The sequence below is a fragment of the Sarcophilus harrisii genome, chromosome 3 (genome assembly GCF_902635505.1).
Source record: "Sarcophilus harrisii chromosome 3, mSarHar1.11, whole genome shotgun sequence".
In the NCBI taxonomy this organism is placed as follows: Eukaryota; Metazoa; Chordata; class Mammalia; order Dasyuromorphia; family Dasyuridae; genus Sarcophilus; species Sarcophilus harrisii.
In genome coordinates, this window is record NC_045428.1 from 560,015,438 (window position 1) to 560,028,139 (window position 12,702).

The window sequence follows — 12,702 nt, forward strand, 5'->3', positions numbered from 1 at the left end:
CATGGTAAAAACATGTTAATTCCAATATAGGCATACATATTTACACAATAATCTTGCTGCACAAGAAAGATCAAATCAAAAAGGAAAAAAAAATAGAAAGAAAATAAAATGCAAGCAAACAATAATAAAAAGAGTGAGAATGCTATGTTGTGACCCATACTCAGCCCCCATAGTTCTCTCTTTGGGTCTGGGTGCAGATGGCTCTCTCCATCACAAGACTATTGGAACTGATCTGAATCATCTCATTGTTGAAAAGAGCCACGTCCATCAGAATTGATCATTGGATAATCTTGTTGCTCTATGCAATGATCTCCTGTTCTGCTCATTTCACTCAGCATCAGTTCATGTCTCTCCAGGCCTTTCTGAAATATTTCTGCTGATTATTTCTTACAGAACAATAATATTCCATGACTTTCATATACCATAACTTATTCAGCCATTTCTCAACTGATGGGCATTCACTCAGTCTCCAGCCCTTTGCCTCTACAAAAAGGGCTGCCACAAACCCATGATGCACTCCATTTTCTGAGCCTCACTGAGAACCAGCTTACCCTTTCTAGTACTTGCACTGTTATTCTAGTAGTTGCATTTTTATTCATACCCCTCAACTCACCGTTTGTGGTTAGGGATTTGAATGCTTTTGGCTCTACATTGCTACTTTCATTATTACTTCCTTTATCACAGTCACTCCTCTTTCGAAGTTCATTCAATCCAAATTTGTCACCTAGTCTAATATTCTTTCCTCAGTGTGTTCATTGCCTGACTCACAGTTTTTCCTCCCCACCTCCTGCCCTAATACTAGTTGATTTCAACATCCATATTTATATTCCCTCAAGTATCCTAACTGCCCAGTCCATCAATCTACTTAATTTCCTACCTCATGCTATAGACAGAGAGGGCCATATCCTTGATCTTGTCATCAACAATAAATATCCTGCTTTCCTGCTCATGAACTCTGAAATTCTCTTATCTGACTAACATCTTTTATCATTTTTTATATTTTATCATTCTGTCTTTCCCTCTTACAGCCCCTAACTCATTCTCACCATTACTTCTTCTCCTCAGTTCTTTTCCCATCACTCCTGCATCAACCTTCCTTAAATCAAGCTCCTGATGAATCATTTTGACCCCTCACTGTTCTCCATACTTTGTCCTCTTGTCTTATTACCAATCAGACCTTGCCAAGCCCCAACCTTGGATTATTCTCTTGCCTTCGCCTGATCTCCATGTATTTTCTCTTAATTTATCATTGTTCTTCTCAGTTTCCCCAGCTCTAAAATAGTACCTGCCTCTCAGAGTTGTGGTGAGGATCAAATGAAAAAATCATTAAAAAGGGCTTAGCCGAGTGCCTAGTTGGCCCATGATAGGAGTTAATTAAGTGTGAACTATTATCGCCAGCACAAACTCCCTTTCAGGGGCCATTTGGCCTTGATGTGTTCTGAGCCACCCTTCTATTGTAATATTCTTTGGATTCAGGTAGAGGAGTCACTTCCAAAGTAGGTACAAAACAGGGGTCTTTACCATTGGCCCAGGAGAGTGGAACTGGAGGTGCCAGGGTTTTGGAAGAGGAAATTCTGGGGGTTTGCTTTCTGACACGTGCCCTTATCATTTTCTTCCTTCAGACTGATGAGGGTCCCGGGCTGCCAGAAAGACCTGTGGATACAAGGAGAGAGTTGACTATTTCAAATTTTCTGGAGCTACATTAAAGAGAAACCTCATCATGGCCGAATATTCAGGGTATAAGGAGGTTGCCTCCAGTCGTCACCTGCGGTTTAAGCTGCAGAGTCTCGGCCGTCGCCTGGATGAGTTGGAGGAAGCCACCAAAAGCCTCCAGAAGGCCGAGGATGAGCTCCTGGATCTCCAGGACAAGGTGATCCAGGCCGAGGGCAGCAACTCGAGCATGCTGGTCGAGGTGGAGGCGCTGCGGAAACGAGTGTTGAAGATTGAGGGGAAGGATGAGGAGATCAAGAGGGCAGAAGACTTGTGTCAGCTGATGAAGGAGAAACTGGAGGAGGAGGAAAGCTTGACCCGGGAGCTGAAAGCGGAGATCGAGCGGCTCCAGAAACGGATGGCCGAGCTGGAGAAGCTGGAGGAGGCCTTTGGCCGGAGTAAGAACGACTGCACCCAGCTTTGCCTGAGTCTGAATGAGGAGCGGAATCTGACCAAGAAGATCTCCTCCGAGCTCGAGACCCTCAGGGTCAAAGTGAAGGAACTGGAAACTTCGGGAGACAGGCTGGAGAAAACGGAGCAGAGTTTGGTGTCTGAGGTTGAGAAGCTAAAGTCCCTAACTTTGAGTTTTGCGAGCGAGAGGAAATACTTAAATGACAGGGACAGAGAAAATGAGAAATTAATCAAAGAACTGACCCAGAAACTGGAGCAGAACAACAAGGTCAACCTCGCGGACCATACCCGGAACGCCTCCACCTTCCTGGACAGAAACGACCTGCGCATTGAGGATGGCATCTCCTCCACGCTGCCCTCCAAAGAAGCGCGGAGGAAGGGCGTGCTGGATTATCGCAAGCAGGGGGAGAACGAAACAAGTCGGAACAAGTCGGAGAATGAAAAGAACCGGAACCAAGAAGATAACAAAGTTAAAGACCTCAACCAAGAAATCGAGAAACTCAAAACCCAAATCAAACACTACGAGTCTCTGGAGGAGGAGCTGAAGAAGATGCGGGCCCAGAACAGCGACCTGAAGGACAGTTACCTGAGCGAGCAGAATAAGAACAAGCTCCTGGCCAGCCAGCTGGAGGAGGTCCGGTCGCAGCTGAAGAATCAGAGGGACCTGGAGAACGGGGAGGTGGAGTGTGAAGAGTCTTTTCTGGTTGGCAAGGGCCGGCAGCACGAGAGACCCAAGTACCGAGGGCTTCTCAATGAGTCCCCCGGCTCCAAGTACAAGTCGCGGGAGCTCTCCCCTCAGCACAAAAGGGGGGAACGGCTTCGGAACAAGGACCACCCTCTCAGCAACGACAACGCTGCTCAGAACAGCAGGCAAGGCGGAGGCTCCGGCTCCAGCTCTGCGAGCCGCAGGGCTGCCAAGGCTCCCAGCACCGTGCCGGGGACGGACAACGTCGCCCAGGATGCCGGCTTCGCGGCTGGCTCTTCTCTGAGCGACAGCAAGAGAACCAGGGAGCAGCCCTCAGTGCTGAGCCGCTACCCCCCGGCGGCCCAGGAGCACCGCGCCCTGAAGGGAGCCTCCAAGCCAGGACATGAAAACGGACTGAAGGGGAAGGTGGAAAAGGCGTCCAGAGTGTTTAACGACGCTGGCCACGGCCGCGGGTCCGAGGATAAGCCCAGCAGGACAGAGGGCACCGCGGTCCCGGCGGGGAACAAAGCGTCGAGGGTGAATCGTGTGGCGGCTTTGGAGGCCTCCTTGGAAGCCACGCCGGCCAAGAAGCTCCTCAACCCCTCCAGTGGGAATCAGGCACCTTCAGGCTCAGCCGCAGACCTGGGCCCCTCCAAGGCCACCGATCCTTCGGCTTCGTCCCGGAGGTTGTCCTCCGAAGGGCTGTCAAAAGGCAAAAGGCCCCTGAATGGCCTGGAAGCTGAGAGCAGCCCTCCAAGCATGAAGCCCCCGATTCTATCCAAGCCTTCCTACGGTTCCCGAAGTCAGGAGGACATCCTTCAGGGCTCTGTAGCTCTGAGCAAGGAGGACCTCGACCAGCCCGTGTCTGTGGTGACGGAGGACAGTGGTCAGCATGAAGCCTTGAGGTGCAGAGTCATCAGGGCCGGCGGTAGAGAGAGACTGGACCTGGAAGATGACCCAGACCCAGACTCCCTTGTCACTGCCAAACTGGTCAACACGACCATCACTCCCGAGCCAGAGTCCAGGAGGCAGCCCCGCTCCCGAGCCGCCCTCAGAGCTCCCCTGTTCGACGGCGACAGAGATGCCGGCGCGGAGCCGGACCCCACCAAGCCCGGGAGAAGTGCCACAGCAGAGTTCCAGGACGCCAGCGGCTCGGGAGGGAGAAGCCGGAGGCCCTTCAGCCCCAGGGAGGCCCTGCGGTCCAAGGCGGTCATCAAGCCGGTCATCATCGACAAGGACGTGAAAGAGGTCATGGGGGGAGTGGGAGCTGAGCCTGCCTCAGAGAAACCGAAGCCCGCCTCGCGGTCGGGGACAAACAAAGTGATGAGCTGCATAACCATTTACCCCATGGAGGTGAGCAGCCCCCGGGGGGCGTCGGGGGAAGCCCCGAGGGAGAGACACACGGCCACCAGCAACATCCAGGTGGTCCCCGGCGAGGTGTCCTCGGTCACCAACCACATCAGCCTGCCTTTTGAGATCTCCATCAATAAGAACGATATCACACGGCAGATCACGGAGGCTGACCACGCTGGGGACCCGCCCCCACGGAGCCGGCCAGAAACGGTGGTCTCCAGGAGCAGTATTACCATCAAGCCATCGGACCCCGCGGAGAGAAACAGCCACGAGCCCCCCTCAGAGACCCTCAGGTGGAAAAGCCACCGACCCTCTTTGGAAACGGAGCCATCCGACAGCAAGCATGTCACCATGCGCAGCGCCTGGAGGACCAGGCGGGACTTGAATTCCCTGGAAGACCCCCCGGCCCAAGGAGGCAAAAATGTGGATCCCCCTAATGCATATACGCAGAGATCTTCCACAGATTTCTCAGAACTGGAGCGGCCCAGGCCCTCTCCCTTTGAGCAGGGCGCCCGAAGGGGGCCGGGGACCACCGGGGATGCCCTTGAGCTGAACTCCCGAAGAACCCAAAGCAGCCTTACGGTGTCGGAAGTTCTCACGAGGCGTGGCCGGGCTGGGGACTCTGTCACCGCTGCCGCCTCGAGCCGCCCAGCGGGCCGGGTAAGCTCCCTTCCCTTCCCCTTCCCTGTGCGGGCAACCGCGCTTTATCTCCCTTCCCAGGAGCTTTTTAGAATTCTTCCTTGTGAGCAGTCTGCCATTTGGGGACTGTTGAAACTCAGATGGTTGAGTTAGAGACATTTGGGTGAGTAGGTGGAGGATGGGTGAGGAGAGGAGCAGAAGAGGCAGAATTAGACTTGATATTAAAAAATAAAACAAAATCCAAAACATTCTTAATTAACCATAAGAGCTGACCAAAGTGGAATAGGTTTTAATGAGAAGTAATGGGTTTCCCATCACTACAGATGTTTTTAATGAAAGCTAATCCCTGTCTGTCAGGGGTGTTAAAGATAGTAGGAAGTTTGGCCAATAATTGTCCACATAAAAATTGAGCTTCATTCACTAAGTAACCTTTCTTCTCTGTAATTTTGGGACTCTAGTGTTAGTTGCCTTCCTACAGGGTACCCAGACTCCGGTTCATGGAGCATCCAAGTTGCCTGCTGTTCTGAGCAGCGTTATCATTGCTGAGAGAGAGAGTGGTCATGTTGGATTTTCCATTCCATTATTGGGAAATTTCCATTATTTCCAATTATTTATTCCATTATATGGACATTATATTCCTATAGAAATAGAAATTTCCAATAGAAAAGGAATTTATGGGGGTGATAAATAGGGAGCATTTCAAAATCCCTTTCCCTCTTCCCCTCTCTTCCCCTCCAACTCCCTCCTCCATATATACCCAAGGGATACAATTGCTGTTGGGAAGACCTTAGCATTCACTTTGTTTCACTGAGGGCCTCATGAATTCTGTCCACTCCCCAAACACCAAAAAGCATGAGCTAGAGGCAAGGGCGGGGGGAGGAGATAAGCTAGGGATGGACTAGAGCTGTGCTTTCACTGGATGGGAAAGGAAACCCCCTTGTACAACTTCTTAGAAAATTGCCCCAAGGTCACCGATCAGCACGGGCTGGCCATCTGTGCTACATCCCGTTAGCCCGTTAGCCAGCCCCTTGCCAGCCACCTCCAGAGTTTACGCCATTGGCCTGTGAGGGGCTTGTGGGGCTCAGACCCCGTCCCAAGGAAGGGGATTCATTGGTTCTCCTGGGCTCGGTCCCTCATGTTTGCAGAATGTCCATCCCTGGCCCATTTCCTCATAAGCTGTAGTCAGTGTGAGCTGATTTCCTTCCCTTTCCGAACAAGGTTTGGCTGCCTCTTTGGTGGTAACTTTTGTCCTCATTGACTTGGGGAGGATCTTGGAGGAAGGGAGATGGTTTAGGGTGAAATGAAGTGTCTGGAGGTGGGGGGGGGCACTAGAAAGGGGTGTGTTAGGTCTGGGGGAAGAGAAGAATGGGCAAGGGCGGGCATTAGCAAAGTGGCGCCTTTCTTCCTAGGGCAGTAACGTGGGGGGCTTCTCACTGGGAGGGAGAAGTCTGATGGCGCTGAGTCTTATTTACAGGGAGAATTAGGGTCAGGTTTCATTTTCTCTCTAGCACCCCCTCTACCCATGAACTTTGATGGCCCTTGGCATTCCTTGTGCCCGTGACAACAGCAGCTTGCCAAGGATGTGCCCTCTCCCTCCTGTCCTGGGGAGGCGAGTGCTTCCCTATCACCCGTAATGGCCCAGCCACCTTCCTCAGCACATCCTCTCTGAGTTGTGAAACTGCAGCGGGTTCTGTCCCAGCTCGCTCAGGGACTGATTCCTACTGAGCAGCCCTCCGAGGCTTCTGGGGATCGAGCCCGGGACAGCGCAGGTTCTCTGGGGAGTCCGGACGGGCGGGTTAGTTTGGGGAAGGGCTTTTCTCCCTCCCAACATCTCCCTTCCCTGGATCTCCCTGGTGCAGGAGGAAGCTGAAGGCAGCAATCCCAGCTCCTTTCAGTGGCAGCACAATTGCCTGGAAAGGCCGGAGCTGCCAGCCAAGCGGCCTCCGGAGCTCCTGCGGGTTCGAGCTGAAGAACGGGTACGTCGGGCCAAGCACTCCGAAGACAATTGATCTGACGGGGGTGAGACACACTTTTCTGCACCTTGTCCGGCAGAGCAGCTTGCTACCAGAACCCCCGGCACTTGGCTGGCTGTGGGGCCCTTTGCTCCTCTTCCACAGCAACCCCCTCCCCTCAGGGCTGAGGTTACTTCCTGCTTTTCCCTTTGGGGGCTTCACAAGGCCAGGATTTGTGTTAGTGGGGGAGGGGGCAGTAATCCAGAATGGGACCCTTGGAGCAAATTGCCCCAGAATGACCCTGGGCAGGGTTGGCGAAGAAGCTTTTTGGGCCTTAACAAAACCGAACATTTTGGGCGTTAAAAGCACGGCGCTCTTCCTCGGCCCTCCCCTGCTCGCGGGCAGTGCAGCCTGGTCTGCTCTGTGTAGCCGTGGGCCAGGCCTGGGATGCAGGGGCCCTCGCAGGCCACCCCGAGCCCGGACAGACAGACAAGAGCCCTTCCCGGTGCCCTGGACGGACAGACGGGCGGGCGAGCGCCCCTCCCAGTGCCCTGGCGGGTCAGGAGAGCTCCCCTCCCGATGCCCCGGCGGGATTCCTACCCCTCCTCACCCCTGCTCCTTTTTGTCTTGCAGGTGGTCCCCGCTCTGCTGGGTTGATTCCCAAGATTCTGACTCTCCTCCCAGCAGAGGCCTCGCCCGTGGCCCGCCCCGTGGGACGCCCTGCGACCACCCACCCTTCAGCCACCAGCTGCAAAGCCATCTCCCATTCTTCTGTCCCTCTGAGCATCCTTGCCTTGGAGGTTTTCCCAGCAGACCAAGGACAGCGGTGTCTGGCTGGAGCTTGCTCGGGGTCGCTGAGCCCGTGCCCCGGGGCGGCAGCCTGGCCATCCGGGTCTGGGCCGGCGGTGGGCCGAAGGGTCCCCAGCAGGGACGCATCCTAGCCAGACGCCCCCTAAGAGACGCAGAAGGCCCCGCACCCCTCCACATCCCCTTCCCCAAGCACTGGAGGCTTGGCTGGCTCGAGTTTGCCTGCAGGATCCCGTGGCTGCGAGCCTCGGCTCGGCTTCTCAGCAGGCTGTCCTTCCCTCCCGTCGGAGGAGGGCTCGGGCTTCCCCTGGCACTCTCCCCTTCCCCACGCCCCTGGTCAGGATGAGCCTGCCCCCTTTGCCACCCCCTGGAGCAACAGGTCCAAGGAGAGGCCATTAGTGAGCTGCCCCTCCCTGTTCCCCCAGAGAACCGCACTTTACTGAGTCAATGCAATCCTGGAAGGTTGGCTGGGAAGGGGATTTCTGTGGATTGTAGTTTCCTGTTGCCTCCATCAGCAAAATGAGAGGGGAACATCATGGAGTCGGGGGGAGGCTGGGAGGGGAAGGATGCAGCATTTTGTTTCCAAATTCCAGATTTTTTTTATTGAAAACTTTAGCCATCGGTAGCTTTGTTCGGATGCCAAATTTAGGAGTAGTAGCCACTGACTCCACTGGGTTTAACTTGCTCCTGCTCAGGAGCCCACGGCTGGGCGCGCCATGTTGGAAAGGGAGCGGTTGGGTCCAGCTGGCTCCTAACCCCCTTGCCCCAGAACGCCGAATGACCGGGGACCAGCTAATGCAGGCGCCCCCCTTCAGGGAGGTGGAAGATGAGGGCCATAGTCCCCAAGGCCACGGCTCGGCCATCTCGCCCATCTCGCCCAACATTCTCTCATCCTTGCTGGGGTTTGGGGTGGGGGGTCCCTTAATGCCCCTTTCATCCTCTTTTGTAAGAACTTTGCTGGTTTATGTTAAGGTTCTGTCTGGGACGCACTTGGCCAGGCTGTGCCTGGGCGATCAGGTCCTGGCGCCCTGCAGGAGCCGCTTTCATACCTCCACCTCCATGTTTGCCAAATTGGGCTTGTATTCCTTGGGCTGTCCCTGCTCCCCCCCGGTTGCCATAGGGCCCGTCTGATGTGCACAACCCACTCCCTGTCTCCTCACTGGCCCAGAAGGCGGAAGCTTCCGGCCTCACCACCCAGCAAGCTGCTCGTCCCAAAGCACTCTGGGCAAAGCCCGCCCAGGCTGATCCTCCTCCACCGGCTGGGAGCTCCGGGAGACCCGTCAGCCCTGGACCCTCTCAGGTGATAGCTGCTCAAAGCGGGGGAACGGGGGCTCCCCGGTCACCCCCAGTCACGGGGCTGGAGGCAGGTGGCCAGGGCTGCAGAATGAGTCTCGAAGGCTTTCCCCGCGTCCCCAGATCCGGAGCTCGGCCGGACTCCCGTGTCTCGGACGGTGCCAACGGTGACGCCCCCGAGCTTAAGGCGCTGTCGCCGTGGAATCAAGGTGCCACGGGGGAGAGGGACAGCCACGATGCCCTCAGCGGGACCACCGCCTTGAAACCTGAGTGCAATAGGGTTTGATTGTAACTAAAATTTCAGGATAAGTATTTCACCTCCCCAGCCCCCAACTTGCACAGTTCCCAGGACCCCTGATAGATTTATTTTTAAAATTGTTGGTGTTGCAGAAAATACCGGGTATAATCGTACAGCTGAGAGTCCGAGGCCAGGCTCCGTGGGGCTCGGCAGTGATAAGGACCCCTCGGGGGTCAGCGAATCCCAAAATTCTGATGCTACACACTTCATGCTCAGAGCACCTTCCCAAGTAGCCTGAGGGCCACGGCCCGCCCCCAACGCCTTCTCTGGGACAAAATGCCTGCGCTCCGAGGGGCAGAGATCCGTGGGCTGGCAGTGGAAAGGGACTTTGGCTTGGCGGAGAAGCTGGCCTGCCCAGGCCCAGTCCCCTAGACCGAGATGACTGCTTTTGTTAAGTGTTTGAGGAGGAGAGTGGAATGGAGCGTGGCGGGAAGCCCGGGGCATCCCAGAGTCCACACTAGGGAAACGACGACTGAATCTGGCTGGGGAGTCTGGGTGAGGAGCCAGGCTTCCTCCGGTGCCTTCCCTCTGCCCGTGCCCACACCTTTGGTCTCCGAGATCTATGAAGCCGGCTACAGAGAGTGGCAGAGGCGAGGGTCCTGAAGTGGACTTGGGCTCCGAGTCCTCAGGGGTCCCAGGATGTAGAGAAGGATTTGGGTGACAAGGACTTGGGGGTCACTGGACAGAGAAGCCCCTCGGCCTCCAGGATAGATTGCACACACCGCCCTGGTCAGGCAGGCTGGGGCTGACACTGTTCTGGGCCTGAGTCGGGAGCGAAGGGATCGATTCAGTGGCCTCTGGAGGGAATATCCTAGTGTCTCTTTGGGGGGTGGGGTGCTGGTGGTGGGCTTCCTGGGGCTGCCACTGCCATCTCATAATGTCAGGTGAGGGTCCAGGCCACCATGGCCACTAGGAGGTTTCCAAAGACTGCTTCGGAACTGGTGCTTCCCAGCCTCCGGTGGTCCTTGAGACCCCCTGGGGGAACTCTGTAGCCCCAGCGGGCAGAGGGCCAGCGTGGCTGTCCATCCTGCAATAGGAGAGGTGCTGCATTCTCCCGCTGCTGCTTAGCAGTTCAGAACACGTATGAGTGGAATGTATTTTTAAAAGAATAAAATATATTTTTTGTATTTTAAAAGTTGGGTGGGGTAGGGAAGTAGTCCTATAAAGTTGTTACAGGCAGAAACTAGCCCTTGTTGCTGTGTGTCCAGTCTCTCCAAGTCCACCCAGTCCAGCTAACTCGGTCCAGCGCCTCGCTCCAGGAAAGGCCTCCGCCGCTCCTGGTCCTTCTGCTCCACCACTCTTGCTCTAAGCATGTGAGATAGGAGGGGGCCCGGCCGGCTGTTGCCCGGGGCCCCCACCCCAGGGAGGACGGAGCAGCAGCCCCGGGCCCCTCAGGTGCATGTTTAGTTGAAGCCCGTTTGTCTGCATGTACCCTCTGGCTCTGAAGCTGTCTCTCAGCCCTACAGCACGATATGTAATCAATAAAGCTCTCCAATTTCTATGTGCCGTTTGTGTCTGCGCTCAGTGCTGGGGCAGCCTGGTGACAAAGTACCAGGAGGGGGTCGGCAATTAACCATCCGCCCAAAATGCTATTTGGGGATAGGGGGAGCTGAAACATAGTTTAGTCCAAGGCCCCTGGTTTTGCAGATGGGCAAGTGAAGCTAAGGAGCCCGAGACCCCAGAGCCCTGGATCTGGATACCCGGGGCATTCCTGGAAGTCCCTCCTTCCCCATTTTGCCCAGTCAGAGTGGTGGGCTTTGAGCACTGGAGCCCTCGGATTTGTAAACTAGTCCCATCTGCCACCAGACTATTACACAATGCTCTGAAAGACTTGTAGGAGATCAGTTATTTATCTTAAAAGATGGAGGGACTGGCCAAGGAAAACCCAGAGTCCTTTCTAACTTCCAACCCAGATCCCCCCTAAAATCTGTTGGGGGGGGGGGGGGAAGGGGGGACTGACACGCCACAGGGTGGCCCATGTTTAATCCCTACTGAGCACTGAGTCTGATGTCCACAGGCAGCCCCATCAAGTGAAGCGTTTTCTGAGGCTCTAAAGTGTGACTCGGTTTACCTCCCACACTCACCTCAGGGCAGTTCACACACATTCTGGACACTGCCCCACACTCGGGGTACCCGTTTACTTCAGCCCCCATGTCATGGTTTTGATGCTACTGAGCCTAGTCCTACCATAAAACTCCCTTGACACGTCCTCTTTCCCCTAGATCAGGATCCTAAGGTTTTCCAAATAGCAGTTTGTGACCTATGCTCCTGTCGGGAATGTCGAATTTTGGTGGAAGTTCCTCATCCAGGTTCTGCCTCAAATACCCTGAGGCCCATTTAGTGCACAAGAAGCCACTGAAGTGGCAGACGGGCTCCCTTGTGTCCCCCTTGTAAGCATGGGTGTCTCCTCGTGCCTTTCATCCAGCAGGAACACTTGCTAACCCCTTTAGGAGGCTGCACACCCACAGCTTGCCTCCAAAAACTGGCCATGCACAAGGAGAAAAGGTGTTCGTGGCCTTCTGAAGGGTCCTCGGAGACCCACGGTGCTCGGGGAGCGGGCACCACAAGGCCAAGGGCAGACAAGAAGGAGGGAAAACCAAGAGGAGGCTTTTTCGTAGGAACTTTTATTCTAAAAAAAATAAACAAAATACCCAAGCCAAACCAGAGTGTCGGTCACTCTTTCAGCTGTATTCTGACAGCTGTGCTTTAGTCCTCAAGCAGAGTGAAAGTAAACCTGTCGCGTGCTCTTTACAGCCAACCCAAAGGCGCTCTCTGCACCGTTGGCCCATGGCTCTGAGCCTCATGGACAGACTCCAGGAAGTCTTTCCTAGTGAGATCTACTATTGCTAGAAGAGTTTTGCTTTGCTGAAGCAAATGGAAATCCCATCTAAGGAGAGGCAGTCCCTTCACCCCAGATTCATGTAAGCGTCACTTCAGCCTCACATGCTAGGGGGCTGGGGGGCAGGGACCCCGGGGGTCGCCTGGCGAGGGAGCGTGTACATAGCACCTAGAAACTGGTCTGCAATCCGTCCGGCCTCCCTCAGCCCACTCAGCAAAGCGCCGTGGACAGTTGCTGGGTAGTTACGGATAGTGTGTTCACCTGCAAAGAACAATCGGGGGATAGGCTGGGAAAGAGAAAAGAGAAAAAAAGAGTCAGTTGGCTCTGGCTCCCAGGCCTGCTGGATCAAGGCTAGTCCCATCTGGGTTCCAGGCCTGTGCCGGGTCAGAGGCAGGCCAGGCCAGACCCCACCTCAGCGCTCACTTTAGGGCATTAAGGCAAGAGAGAAATGTGGAGACATAGGAAGGACCCTCAGATGACATCTCATTTAATCCACACCCAAAGACTGGCCCATTCTCAAATACTTCCCAAAAGCTTTATTTCAAACTCAGTTTGAAGACTTCCAGGGAAGGGAAATAAGACTGCCACGTCCTGTCAATTCTAAAGAGTTTTTGTTTTTTTTAAATAGCTTTCTATTTATAAGATACATGCATGGGTAATTTCTCAGCATTGACAATTGCCAAATCTTTTGTTCCAATTTTTCCCCTCTTTTCCC

General features: G+C 54.6%; 2 protein-coding genes across 3 annotated transcripts in view; one reads left to right on the plus strand and one right to left on the minus strand.

The window, feature by feature from the left end:
* LUZP1 (leucine zipper protein 1) overlaps positions 1-7,974 on the plus strand; it is a 71,333-nt gene extending 63,359 nt beyond the window's left edge. The window contains exons 4-6 of one of the 2 annotated variants that reach the window (XM_031962636.1): positions 1,623-4,819; positions 6,658-6,774; positions 7,384-7,974. In XM_031962636.1, the coding sequence (XP_031818496.1) occupies positions 1,721-4,819; positions 6,658-6,774; positions 7,384-7,407 (3,240 nt within the window). In that variant the 5' untranslated portion in view covers positions 1,623-1,720 and the 3' untranslated portion in view covers positions 7,408-7,974. Of the gene's footprint in view, positions 1-1,622; positions 4,820-6,657; positions 6,818-7,383 lie in introns of both variants that reach the window. The other variant, XM_031962635.1, reaches the window with a different exon arrangement.
* Positions 7,975-11,752: 3,778 nt separating this feature from the next.
* Positions 11,753-12,702, minus strand: part of KDM1A (lysine demethylase 1A) — a 78,032-nt gene continuing 77,082 nt past the window's right edge. The window contains 1 exon segment of the mRNA XM_031961535.1: positions 11,753-12,273. Within this exon segment, the coding sequence (XP_031817395.1) occupies positions 12,088-12,273 (186 nt within the window). The 3' untranslated portion in view covers positions 11,753-12,087.